The sequence below is a fragment of the Lonchura striata genome, chromosome 5 (assembly GCF_050655825.1).
Source record: "Lonchura striata isolate lonStrDom1 chromosome 5, ASM5065582v1, whole genome shotgun sequence".
Lineage (NCBI taxonomy): Eukaryota > Metazoa > Chordata > Aves > Passeriformes > Estrildidae > Lonchura > Lonchura striata.
The window spans coordinates 10,628,640-10,643,112 of record NC_140707.1 but is presented as its reverse complement, the minus strand read 5'-3'; the positions used below and the strand labels follow the sequence as shown (position 1 = coordinate 10,643,112).

At 37.7% G+C, this 14,473-nt stretch overlaps 1 protein-coding gene across 2 annotated transcripts in view; it reads right to left on the bottom strand.

The window, feature by feature from the left end:
• QSER1 (glutamine and serine rich 1) overlaps positions 1-14,473 on the bottom strand; it is a 41,260-nt gene that overhangs the window by 7,993 nt on the left and 18,794 nt on the right. For both annotated transcript variants that reach the window (XM_021527604.4, XM_021527605.4), the window contains exons 4-9: positions 8,496-12,194; positions 5,316-5,611; positions 4,148-4,264; positions 3,400-3,533; positions 1,898-2,109; positions 209-346 (exon numbers count right to left, since the gene is read on the bottom strand). In XM_021527604.4, coding sequence (XP_021383279.3) covers positions 209-346; positions 1,898-2,109; positions 3,400-3,533; positions 4,148-4,264; positions 5,316-5,611; positions 8,496-12,194 — 4,596 coding nt within the window. The remainder of the gene's footprint in view (positions 1-208; positions 347-1,897; positions 2,110-3,399; positions 3,534-4,147; positions 4,265-5,315; positions 5,612-8,495; positions 12,195-14,473) is intronic.

Sequence of the window (14,473 nt, the reverse complement as noted above, 5' to 3'; positions counted from 1 at the left end):
AGACAAAACAGTATTTCCAAGTTACTTTGATTGTTCAAAGAGATAATGCAAAAAACTACATATACACATAACACGTGTAGATTCTTCAGATGAGGTTATGTAACCTGAATTTTGTTAGGTTTGTGAGTTTTTTTAAAAAGAACACTCGCTTTACTGATTAATAATCATAAAATCTAGTAAGAACACACAAATGTTAAACATACTGTACCATTGCTCTTTTCTAAGGCTTGCATTGTGTCTGGATCCAAGGCAATGCTAACAAGCAACTCCATGTAGCTCTTGAAAGTCTCTTTCATAGCTCTGGTATTCAAAAAGCGAGTAACAAGTGGAGCTGGAGGTACAACCTCTGAAAAATAAACAGGACATTATGAATTTTTTCCCTTCAATATCCTAGAAACACTTGTGTTCTTCATAACTGAAGGTTTCTTTCTTAAAACACAAGTGACCTCTACTGGTACCCCAAGAGATGAAAATTCAGTGCAGTCAATTGCAATGAACTACCAAAAACAGGGGCGGACACTAAATATGGTACAAATGGTTGAATGTTTTAACTATCAGCATTTAGATTATATTTTAAGGAATTTAAACATTTTCCTATTATTGTAGGTGAAAGTCAAGAGAAACAGGAAAATTCATAACTTCAGTCAAGTGAAGTACCCCCTAAGTGCCCTAATTTTCACTTCAAGGCAAGTACCTCCCCAAAATGACAAAATTTGAACTCATCCAACAGGAAAAAGAATTTCTGAGTATTAGTGTCACTTAGAGCCTACATATCACTGAAGTCTATCACATCTAATTTTTAAACTGAAAAAAAAAAAGTAAAAAAATTTTATTAATGTAGCAATATAGGCATACTTATGCTTACTCTGAGGAAACTTTTATTTTTTTCATAGATAGCAATTTTAACATGTACATGGAGTAGCCATCAGTACTAGTAAGCATTCTGCAGCTTTTTGTAGGCTGAAGGTCTGACACCAGGATCTTGCAGTGATTCAGCCAGCAAGGCTGTTAAACTTCCTCAGGGATGACCATAACCACAAGGTTACTTGAGGTCTTAAATATGGACAGTGTTACTTGGGCAAGTTTGCTTGAAAAATATTTGAAAGGTGCTGTTCTCACAGAGGCAGTGTGCCAGTACACCTGTGATAGTGTATCTATATTTAAAAGTCACCAGGATGCTTTAGAACTGCAGCAATAATAAAGTATGAGCAATATACAAAGCTTTGTGTCAAACATACAGGAAATGGAACCATGCAAAATGCACTGTGAATCTGCTACCACAGGTAACCCCTATAAACACCGTGAACTTCAGAAATCCCTTTTTATTCTGGAGAGTTCCTGCAAACATTGAATCTCAATGTTCTATGAATGTCTTAATAGCAAGTCTGCTCAGCAGGCTACATTTGAACAGCTGGCATTCAGACAAGCAATGGAGCAGTCAAAAAGTCAACTGCTATTTCTCGTTGGGTTCTGAAAAAACAACAGCACCATCTGAATTCTGCCCACATCTGCACACAGGCAAACACTACAGGAATGGTATTTTAGACATGATGTTCAGTTGCAATGGAAAACTAATGAAGAATCTCATTCTTAAGATGTATTTAAAAATCAAATTGGCTTCTCTTCCTACAATTGCACCCGTCATAGACAGCAAGTGATAAAATAGATATTTATGTAGATAAATTACATTTGAAATAAATTAAACTGTACACATTTGTTTATACACCAACAGCAACTGAGAAATTTTAAGAAACTCATTTTGCAGGGCATGGTATCAGATTTTATATTTTATTTCTGAGGCTTGTACAGAAAAATGTGCAACATCAAAAAATGTAATTTTACAATACTCTTCTCAGTTAAGTTCAAAAGGGCCTAGATGCCAGCAACAGTATCTCACCATCTTCTTCACTCTGGGCCTCAGGTGAAGAATCAGACTGGGAAGACGAAAATTCTTCTTTCCACTTTTTCCTTTTCTTTGGTGGTGGTTCAGCCTTTACCTTTGGCTGTTTAGCTTTGGGTTTCACAGAAGAGACTTTTGTTGCTGCTGGTTTTGGTGTTGGTGGATCAGGGGGTTTGATGTTGCTATTACTAGGTTTGCAGTGAATAGTCCTGCAATATTATGAGGAGAATGTTTATGAATATAATTACCACACAAGTTTTGGCAGTAATAAAATAGCTATAATCTTATTTAACCAGAATATACTCCCCACTGATTATATACACTTATTTCACTGTAACTGGGTATTAGGTCATACCTATTTTATATACTACTATATTTTTGAAATAATACTTGACCAAACAATGCCTTTCTCTTCCCATCCCTCAAAACAGGAAGCAAACAGGAATGTTAATTTAGAAACACAAAGTTCTGTACTTTAGGACTAATAACACAATACAGTTTTGAGAGCATAGCAGGGAATACAGTCTTGGGAAGTGCTAAAGAGGAGTTTTGTCAATGTGGGAAAGCAGTGATATGTACAGCAGAATCATTGTCAATACCTTCTGGAACACTGAGAATAATTCTAGACATCTGTCAGAAATGGAGACTTCAAACCACAATGGATGGAGACAACAGGTAGTAGAAGGATGAGAGCAATGGAAAATTGAAAGACCTCCCTTAATGAGCTCAGTGAAACACACAGAGGTGGGATCTGACTGATTTCTCCAGAAATACAACATGCAAACAGTACAAACAGAAAGAAAAGCCCAAAGCAGTGTTGAGAGAACAGTAGAAGCATAACAAGCTCATCACAATCATGTTTTGTTAAAAGAGGGGGTTGCTTCAGAGCACTGGAAGAACAGTTACTGGAACAGTCTTCTACAGCCCAAGAAAAACGGAGCATCAAAATCCCAGCTATATTTAGTAGAACAGGATTATTTCATAAAATTGATTATCTGATGGCACTGCTTTTTTTGAGAGCAAACTAGAATTAAAACTCCAATGTTTTCCTGAATGAAGAGCACTGTCATGAACATCTGTCTTTAAATTTACTTCCCAGGATTTTGAAGAAAGCATGGCACTTCCAGTATACCAGGACAGAATGGTCATTAAAGCAATCCAGAAAAAAACTACCTAATTAGCAAAGTCCACATGATATGAGAAAACAACACAGAAATTAAAATCAGTACACTAGCAGGCTTGTAGGGCAAAGGATGACATAGAAATAGCATGGAGAACCCTAACACCTCCAAAATAACTCATTATGGAACAGAACAGAGTAGGGAAGACAAGGCAGTAATTTATATTTAATTTCTTAAAGCAAACCAGACAGTTCTCAGTTTCCATATTAAAGCACAATGAATATTCTTGAAAAAGTTATAACTTTTGTTTATTAAAACAGGTGTGTTCTTAATATGAAAATAATGTAGCAAAATGAAAAACAAATTGAAATAAAATACCTTGCAGACTGGACAGGCTTGATTCGTGGTTTTTTTGAGCATACTCTGACGTATTCCTTTTTGTTAGCATTTTCAACAAACTTCACATACACTCGTTTGTATTTTGTCTTTGCATCCCCAAAGTACCCAAGATACTAAAAGGAAAAAAAAAACAAACCACAACAACTGTTTATGTTAAGTAAAATTTGTCAGTTTTAACAAGTAAAAATATCAATCCTAAAGAAAAAAAATCAGTTTAAATTCCCCCATGTTTAAATACAACAAGAAGCCACTCTACAGCATCTATAATTTAAACAAAATTCTCCATCAGATTGACAGATAATAATTAAAACTGAAGACAATATGATAAGGGAAGATACTCTGGGCTTCTTTTTCTCCCTTTATCTTATTCTCCATATGTGTTATCCCAAGAGCATCTACCTGGTGAAAGGCTGCCTGTTAAAACTGTATCCTCTCTGTATCACTCATATTGCAGAAAGCAGTTGATTCAAAAGCTTTTTTACACTGGTTTTATTCTGGTCAGGAAAACTTGTTCCTTACACAGCCAAAATGTTAGCAAAGACCCCGTGTTGGAAAGCAGAAAAATCATTCCACAGATGTCTTTAGGGAGAGTTTGGGTTGGAGGGGGTTTTCCCCTCTAGGATGATTGCTAAGCATGTATGCCAGAATCACAATCTATTTCGTTTTCTAGCCTGCCATGAAGGAAAGCAGCTCCCATGAGGCTTTCCAAGGAATTTTAAGGACTCACACTGTTAGTAGCAGCAAACTCTCTGTGTCCGTCACGCACTTCAGGAACAAACTTCTGCAATAAAGCCTTCTGTACTTTCCAGATAGCTGGGGGCTCTTTTCCTGTCTGCAAAGCAACCTGGAAGAACATAAAAATTGTTTGCTAAAAACAGTGCTTATTTTTCTTTCAGAAATGTGTTTGTGCATCACATTTTTTGATGAAATTACCCAAGGATAAAATGGAAATAAGTATTTTAAAATTCCAACACTATAATTATTAAATTCTGTTTGCATCAAGGCAAATTTTTAATTATCAATTGAATGAGAATTTTCTGTAGATCCTACAAACAAACTACTAACTCAAAAAAAGCCTTTTGGAAAATGTAGTCAAACACTGATTACTTTTTCATGACTCCTGAACTGACAAACTTAAAATTCAAAATTTCTCCTAACATAACTGAATCCATTTTATAAGTGACAAAAGAATATTTCAAACTGATAACACTTGTCTTATGTAACAAAGCTGCATTACTTAATTTAAAACTGCAGCTAAAGAGGATGAGCACAGAGACAAGTAATCAAAAATATTAGGAATTTTCTAAGAGTAAGAATATTGCTGGCTATGATAGCAACAAAAGGAAAGGTTAACATGCAGAAGCATTGAAAAGGTCAAGCAACAAAACCAAACCAAACAATCAAAGACAACAAGAAAATTCACATACACTCATGTGAAGAGTTGTACTGGTTGCTTATAACAATAATTTCTTGTTGAAATACAAATCAGAACCTCTTAAAAAAACCCCAGAAGCTAATTCTATTCAAGTTCTTTTGCAAAGTTACACTTGAAAGTCAACTCCTATCTAAAAAAAAACCCCAAAAGTAGTCAAGCGCCTTTGAAAAATTTATGCTTTTGAATATTAAAGTAGGTAATTCCAAGTTCTAACAGAGGTTACCAGCACACATATTTACTTTATTATGTATGCAGCATAAAGTGGGTCATGCACATTCAAAACATGTTTATAATCTGTGCTAGAAAAACACCTTTAAGGCATTTTGGCAGCAGTCAGGGAATAACAGAATAGAAAGTGAAAACTAATCTGCAGCCTTTCCTCTTCTGGTAGTTCCTTGAGGCTAAATTCATATGCAGGGGTTTTGTGCTGAGTTTCCCCCCCAGCAAATATTCAGATTACCTTTAGTGTCTCTATATCTTCAATCTTTACTACAAATTCGTCACGTTCTCTGTACATCCCCTCTCCTTCACTGTCCATATTCTCCTCATCAGTACATCCTTCTATTGCAACAGTCTCCTGCATTTTTGCCAATTGTTCTGAAGTCACAGCATCCTGTTGAGCTACTTTTAAGGGGTCAGCTGGATTCATTTTCTCCTGCACATTGCCTACAGGAGCAGTTGTCTGTGGAGATTCCTGCTTTACTGCAGTGCTGGTGGTGGTGGCAGCAGCAGTAACAACTGTCACTTTTTCAGTTTCTGAAGAAAAAAAATCCAAATTTCAGTTAAATTATTGAGGATTAGCAATGTAATATGGAGTTAGACTTTTCTCCTTTTCTGTTACAATTTATATTAAAAGCAACTATTCTAGGAAAAACACCTGTTCTAGGAGTTAAAATAGAAGCAGTACTTTACCACAACTAAATCTTAAGCAAAACCAGAACACTGTAGCTAATATACCTCTGTTTGTATTAAACTGCTACATCTGTTAGCATCTGGAATTAACAAAACTGAATGCTTTGGAAAACAATTTGATAGTTGCAGACATGATCACCAGGTAATACTGTTATACTTTGTGACAATAACTAAATACAACAGTATTGTTATTATTACAACACTGAATCTTGTTATCTGCTGGTAAGTCTTTTGAAATTGGATTACAGAAAGAGAAATATACATGAAACATGAAAACTTTCTGTGTGACTTTTGGACACTTACAACTTATATTTTGTGATAATGTAACTGGAAGTTCCAGATTAAAACTTGAGCAATAGCCTAATGATTTTTAATATTAACAGAGGTGAGCAATGAGAACTGATGATACAAAACAAAGAAGGGAAAAGAACATTCCTTTCCTCCTCTATTCCAAAGAGCCAAAGAGAAGTCCCACCTTTCAAAATTATTCTTTCCCACCTGAAAAAAATTAGAATCCTTTTTAGATATTACTTTACAGTCTTCTATGCATATTTAACGTTGACTTGCTGATCTAAAAGAAATCAAGTTATATTAACTGTAACATAATTACTAATATCACTCAGGAAACTTAAACCACTTCACAGTTTTGCTACAATCACTGCTAATTGTTGCAATTTTCACTTAAAAAAATATATAAAAGAAAATACAACATTAACAAAATAACTTTAACAAAAGTGACTCCAAACAAATGAGTTAAATGTCAAATTAAAGTGTCAATACAAAAGCTATATACCAACTAAGTGAAGATTCATTAAATCCATTCAATAAAATTGTTAATTTGAAATGTGAAATATGTTCTTCCAGATACATCACCCCACATTACTGCAAATATGTTCTATCTCTTCAGTGAGAGATAGCTTTGACAACTTTAATTAGCCACACCATTATTAGTTGCTCAGGTATATTTACATATTTATCAGAACAGCACATAAAGGCACATGTACTACTTAATACTATCAACAAAAGACTATGTTTAAATATTTGTCTGTCTATACTTATTTGCAAAAACAGACAGAAGAGGGTATTACTAGAAAACTTGCAAAACACCAGCAAAAAAGGAAGAAAGATGTCATTATTAAGCATCTTGTACAATCTGTTATGTCACAAAACAGGAAGGTGAATTAAAGAAATTGGTAACCTAATATTACATCCTTATGGATAACAAAAAAGATACAACAATGTTGTAAAAGAAATCACTGCACATAAAACACCAATGGAAATGTTCTCCCAAAAAAAAAAAAAAAAAAAATTTCTTTGGACATTGTACACAGAAATGGCTTACTAAAATTAACAAACTTCAGCAAGAGGTTCACACCATGGCACTGTCCAGATTTCAGCTTTCTGGGAAGAAAAGTAATCACTGCTTTCTTGTTTGAAATATATATTCAACTGAAAGACAGAAGGAACTTCATCCTCTGTAACAGCCTTTTTGAAATGCATGCACTTAACATAATTGCATAGAAATAGCCACAGAAAAAAACAGAATAGTAATTAAGATAAAGTATTGTTCAGCATCTCACGTATTCTGCAATATTTTCCCAGTATCTAAGGTGTGATTATTACAATTCAAGATTAAATTTGCTATGTATTTTTCAGTAAATCATGTCACACCTAGAGGGAAAAAAAAAAAATCTCCCTCTCTCCTTTAATCTAAAATGGGAAACAATTACTTCATTCTCTCTTGTTAAGAATCAGCTTATGGGTCACAGGCTCTCAATCCTGTGAAGAGTTAAAGAAATGTTTCATTTTTTCCCTTTGATTATTTTGGAAGACAATGGTATTCCTCTGGAATTAGTACAATTATGTGATTGGCTGGATAGTTTCTAATTGCTTACCAGAGCAGGAGGGGGAAAAAAATAAATCTTTACTGAAGAGAAATGCCCAGGCAAAAACATTTTGTGTGCTGAAAATACTTCAAAACAAAGCACCATCAGTTGAACATGGATGTACAGCATGGATGTAACACAACTGAAACTGAAACGTTTGTGAAAAACTAATTACTACTGTGATCAGTGGTTTCTGCCTGTCCCTCCCTGCCCAAACTAATCCTTCCCAGATTTTGTTCTTTTGTTAGCAACCTATCAACACACACGGAGCTACAACAGCCCTGCTCAGTATGGCTCAAATGACTCCTACCTTGGGCCATGAGTAGCAGTTTACAAGAAGCAAGTGAGTGCAGTTTACAAGAGCAAAAGTTGTTTCACACACATATCCAGTACAACTTCATCATCACAGAAAATGAATGTTTACCGAGCAAGAACTTATCAACTGCTGATGGCAATTATTAATATATTCTCTTGCTAGAATTTTCTTAAAAATAGGTTTAGAACTTCTGATATGTTTTGTTGATGTTCCCAGATGAAAATCATATTCAGCGTTCCAAGCCAGAATTGAAGAGAACATACACATTATTCCAACTCCAGGCTAAAAGAACTCTTTGGCATTAGTTCTATCTGAAGCATGAAAAAGTTTATTTACATATTTTCTAACTGTGGAAAACACTATTTTAGTCCATAGTCAACACACCTTGTGAAGAAAACTCTTAATTGTGGCCAAAACCAAACCAAATAAAAACCTTTCCCTGAAGATAGATAAAATCATTCTTTTATTTTGTCCCCTCAGCTACAAACATCTCCTTCAACATATGCACCTGCAGTAACCATTTTACCTGATTTCATCTTTTTGTCAGATGTTTCATCCAGGGCTGACAATGCAGTAGAGATGCTCTTTTGAAGATCATGGTTACCACCCACAGAATCATCTTCATCAGAAGAAAACGAAGGCAACGTTTCTAAATTTTTCTTAAGTTCCTCGTCGGCTTTTTTGGTTGGACTTTCTCCACTGACCTCAGTAGCCACAGGTGGTGCTGCTGCTGGCTGAGGCTTTGCAGAGGGCTGCAGGCAAGGGGAACGAACTATTTGTGTGACTGGTCTCCTAGTCCTGTTTGGCATTCGTACAGCTGGAGTAGAAAACTGTTGCCTAGGCCCAGATTTTAGAAAGTCTAAAAAAGATGCAATAAATCCTGTTCTGACTTCAGGCTGTTTTTCTTCAACTTCTTTAATTTTTTGCCTCATTCTTTCCTGATGTTGGTAAGTATCATAACAACCTTCAGAAACAGGAGAAGAGTATGTGAAACATGCATCATTTCCTCTTGAATTTTGACGCTTACACTGTCCACTTCTTTTTACCTGTTTCTGAGTTGCACTGTCATCTTCTGCAGCATTTTTGTTTTGGCTTTTTCCTTTGCTTTTTTTCTTCTGAAGGTTTCCTTGAGTTAAATCTTGGCATTCTTCTTCAGTTCTATTAATGGCTCCATCTGCACTTTGAGGCACAGACAGCGGCTGCAAAGGAACCTTTGACTGGTTGCCTGCTACTGTACCATCATCACCACCCACATTAAAATCATTCTCTGAAGCAGCACTTTCCTCACTTAGGCTCCTACCACTTGAAACAAACTCTGTCTCCCTTGCATTCAGTGTACCATCAACAGAAGCATCATTATCTTCTTCAGATTCGTGACTGATGCTAGATTGTTTCTTCACCCGAACAGTCTCCTGCTCTTCTTGACCAGGACCAAGGGTGGGTGAGGTCATTCTTATTGGTACACTCTGATCAGAAGTTTCAAGGTGCTGCTGATCCAGGTTCACAGTTTTTGTCTGTATTGTTGACACTGGGGTAAGATTCAGGGTAATTTGGCCTCCATTCAGAGAAATATTATTTCTGCTTGCTGGCTTTCCAACTACAGTAGGTGAGGCGCTGAAAACAGAAGACACATGTCTGGAATCCAAAGATCGGAACTGCGTTTTGGACTCCTCACTGTTTTCAACAGTTTGGATTTCCTCTTCATTAGAGGCTGATTTGGCAAAGTCAGATGGTGTCACTCCACAGGCTGCTGCTGTTGCTGCTAAGATGTCATCCACATTGGATAATATATTCCTCTCATCGCTGAGAAGCATAGATTCTGGGAAGCACATTGAACTAAGAGAAACAAATTGATTTTTTGCATCATGTTGATTTGTTTGAGTAAAATGATCTTTTGCTGTCAAATGCTGCTGTAGTGGTTTTGAAGACTCAGAAATGTCCATTTTCATTACTTCTGAATTCTGACTGTGAAGCTGCTGCTGAGAATGACCCCCATTACTTTGAACAATGTGACCATCCATCTGAAGAAATGGATGTGCCACCTGCTGAGGACTCTGTATTCTTTGCACTTGTGGTGATGCCTTTGCTTGTCCTAAACTCGATTGCAGGATTGACTGGTGAAGAATCTGCAAGTCACAGGCTGACTCCAGCAGTACCTGTGCACTGGGCAAGCACAGCTGATGGCCATGTCTTAAAGCATGAGGCTGCACCTGTGCTGGCGTGCTAATGACTTGGCCCTGCTGCTCTGGAGCTTTACTCTCATGTACCTTATGCATAAGGGAATGCTGTTGGTTTAGGTCTTTAGCACTCACAGTTCCCTGCGCTGTTCGCATTAAATTTGCTGTCTTTTTGATATCGTGGCTTAGGCTGCTGATATGGCCAATGTGTTGGGAAAGCTGCTCCACAGAACTGACCATTCTTTCATCTTTTTTTGTTCCTTGAAGAGTAAGTCCAACAACTTGATCTTCAAGACGAGAGTTGCTTCTGATTACACTTTGAGAGTATCTGTCATTTGCTTTTGAGACCCTATAGGATGCGTCCTGAGCATTGATCTCCTCCTCTGTTAGGCTTTGAGTGGAAGATTCAAGAGTAGCTTGCTGTTGCAATGCCTGCATGTCCTGCATTGATAATTCCTCCTCCTGTTTCGACGAGGCGTACAAGTTAGAGTCAGACTTCCTTTTAACATAGGACTTTGTTTCTGAGGAAGGTCTGTTGTTCTGCAGTGTCTGGGAATGAGCTGGGGATGCAAAAGGAGACTGGACAGATGGCAAAAACTTTTGAGACTGTGGAGAGGAGGATTCTTGTGACTGAGAGTTCTGAGAAGAATGTAAAGATATATAGCTTTGATTAGGGCTCGAGGCTGGAAGAGTTTGTACCCGAGGAGAGGCATTAAAGGAAAGAGAAGGCGACGTTAATGTTAAAGACTGCCCTGAAGAATAGCTTTCTGAAGGACTAACAGCTGCTAAAACTTGTGATTGAGATGAAAAATTAACTTGGGACTGGGTAACTGGAGATAAACCCTGAGAGTGACTAGAAGAGTAGTTCTGAGCTTGGCTGACTGAAGAAAGTTCCCTCATTTGCCCAGAGTAGTTCTCATTTGGAACGGAGGTCAATACCTGTTCCTCTGAGGAGTAACTTAGAGTCTGACTGTCAGAAGTAATAGCTTGCGATTGCCCAGAAAAAGTCAATGTTTTATACAGTGAGGGCAGCTTCTCAACCTTACCGGATGAGAAATCCTGTGAGTGGCTGACAGGTGGCACATTCTGAGCCTGGCACGAGACGTAATTTTGGGACTGACTGACCGACAAGAGGCTGGGCAGCTGCGCCGTAGAATAGATCTGTGCTTGGCCTGTAATGACAGAACTCTGGTTTTGTGCAGTTTTGGCATAGCTTTGTGTCTGCACGGTGGGAGCTACACTCTGAGGTTTGGGGGTCTTTGTTGACCTCGGAGACTGCTTCATGGAACAATTTTTCACTTTTGCAGTGGAAGCAGACTGAAAACCGGGCGATGGAATTGCAGATGTGTATGACTGAGCAAGTTCCACTGTGACTTGAGAAGTCTTCTGCTGTGGTCCTCCATTGCTCACCTGAGTAACATCTCCAACTGGACTGCAGGATAATGCTGAGTGCCTAGATGTATCCTGAAAGTTAACTCCACTTGTACTTGTTAAATAGCTGTGTAAGGAATGCTGTGAAACAGCCAGCTGAGGCTGGACAGACTGAGTACTCGAAGGCCGCTGGTGGTGTTTAATAACACTACATTCTCGCTGAAGTGCTCTGTCCATGGAAGCAGTGGAACCAGTGAAGACAGATGTGCTGTAGGCCTGAGACACCTGCTGGGCTCCTCCAAGGGTCGAAGGCAACAAACTGAATTGAGGCTGCAAAAGATGGGGCGCAGATTCTTGAGCAGAACGATACGTTGACGACTGGGGGGGTACGCTGGTACTCAGAACAGAGCTGCCCAGGCGCTCGAAGGTCAGAGCGGTTGGAACAGTGCCTTGGGATGTTTTAATCTGTAATAAGGGATCATGGGGACTTAAGAGACCGTTGGATGTAGCACTGAATGTGGCATCTTGAAGAGTAAGAGAAGGGGTAGTAGCAAAGTTTCTGCTGCTGAAGGTGTTGGGATGCTGATACGCTGACAAAGCAGAGGTTGGTGGAAATGTTCCAGAGGTTGGCAGAGCTCCAGTAACAAATAGTTCTGTGGCTGTCGAGGAATGCATACCTGGAAAAAACAAAACAAGAAGGAAAAAGGAGCATAAGGGAGCTTTAAAAGTAACAACATTGCATTTCTGTAAGTCATTTAACTGCAAGCTCTTACAGCACTTACAAACATAATGTTCTTTAGAATCACCACCCTTTAAAAAAACCCAAACATGCATAGGGAGGCATTTATTGCGGGTGATTTTCAAAATGAAAGTGCAGGATTTTTTTAGAATGCCGAACTCTATACCTGCAGTAAATTGCTGAGGGAAAACCTCATATCCTTAAGATGCAAATTGTTGATAAAAAGAATTGTACAAGATTAATTCTGCTTTGAAATGGAAGGCTCTTTTTTATTTTTTTATTTCACTTTAAAAAGAACTGATCAAAAGCCCTGGCCACCTTTAATAAACAGTAAAAAGACAAAATTACACCTTAGCAGTTGTAATACATACACAATTTAAGGAGCAATCCCATCTCCTGGAGTTATCCTCACCAATAACTTTGTAACTCACTTTATGGGAAGCATTTCAGAGCATGCAGTGAAATAGCTAATCTGCAATTCATTTTCTTAGAGGAGGGGTTTGACTTTCAATACAATCAATAAATATATTTTGTATACTTTCTGAAGTGAGAGTCCCAAATATCCTCAGAGAGCAATTATCTGCATGGTGCAGTAGCAACTATTAAACTGAAAAGCATATTTCTTATTTGCATCCAGCCACCAGTATGACACCCTGGCTTAAACAAGATTTCTCAACAGAAAACACTACTCCAGCTGAAACAGGAATATGAAATTCCCTTGCAAGATCTGAGGCTTAGGGCAGTGATCCGTATCATTCACCCTGTAACCCTGTAATCATTCACTCTGCTTCTCACCCTGTAACTTGCAGACACTGGTGAAGTTTGTGTACTGTTTCCAAAGTCTACCAAGAAAAGCAAAGAAGGCAAGTTTATTCTTAAACTTAAAACTCTTGTAAAGGAATCCGTTTCCTCTGGGAAATTTACCAGGGTATGCAAATTGGAACAAATTAAAATCAGTAGACTGATTTGACCTTTTTTTGATTCTTCTTGCACACTTAAAATGCTTTTTAGCTTAGCATAACTTAAAAATACATATAAATTCTCAGTAAATAGAGCTTGTTTTGAAACAAATACTTCAGTTAAAAAAATATTTCATTTTAGAATACAGTAAGTCTTCTTAAGTTGACTGCAACTTAATCATACAATTGCTTTTGAAGTTTCAGGTGAAGCTGAGAAATAAATTCTTTGTTTCTCCCTTTCAGTTCAAGACAAACTGATATGAAGAGATGTGATAGTGAAGGAATGCCAAGGTATTTTTCCTTAGTCAACAATAAGGTCTTTCTGAGTGAGAAAGCATAATCAGTGCTTTAATGCACTTTCCCTCCCTATTCTAAAAAACTGCATCATCATGTACAACTGGGTTCTCTTTTACTGATCCCTACTGCTAACACAAAGGAAGGGCCATCTGGAAGTCTCAAAGAAAGGAAAGAATTTAAACCCGTTTTAACTGCAGATGTTCATTTCTCATCTAACCTGTATTTTACCTTTCTCTTCCATAAATCAAAACCCTTCCAAATATGCCCCTAACTTCTTAAACCAGACAAGAGCCAGTCACAGGAGCACTACTACGGCAGAACTGTTGGGCTTTATATTCTAATATTTGTTCAGGAGCAGACAAAAGGCATGGCAAAGGTACTAAGTTACATGCACAGGCACACCCTCACTACCCTAAGAAATCAGAACACTGATAACACAGATCAAATATAACAAACACAAATATAACAAACACAACATTCTTCTTTTTTCCCCTAAAATCAGCAGTGTGGAGTTTGGAGAAAAGCCCAAAGTAAGAAACTTCTAAAAAAAAGTCACCTTGCAGAGTGAAGAGCCCTTGCTTTGCTTTCCCTCAAAGAGGTTTGTGAAGATAAAGCTCTCAATAGACACTTGGGATGATCAAGGGTTACAGAAAAGCAGCAAAAGTATTAAAGGACAGCAGAAAGCTCAGAGAGCTGGTAATGTTGAAAAATGGGCTTAGTGATGAGTTCTTAGTAATGAGTACTGAGAAATCTCCCAACCATTGGTACTAACATCAAACCTCACCCACAGCACATCTCCCCCTTCTTCAAAGTTCACTGTTAGGCAGGACGCAATGGATAAAATGCTAGGACAAGGAGGAAAAAAAATTTCTTCCCAGCTGATATTCTGATGTGAGAATGGGTCATCATAACTCTAAACTCATAACTGACTGATATTAAGTTTGCCAGACTACCATTGTGC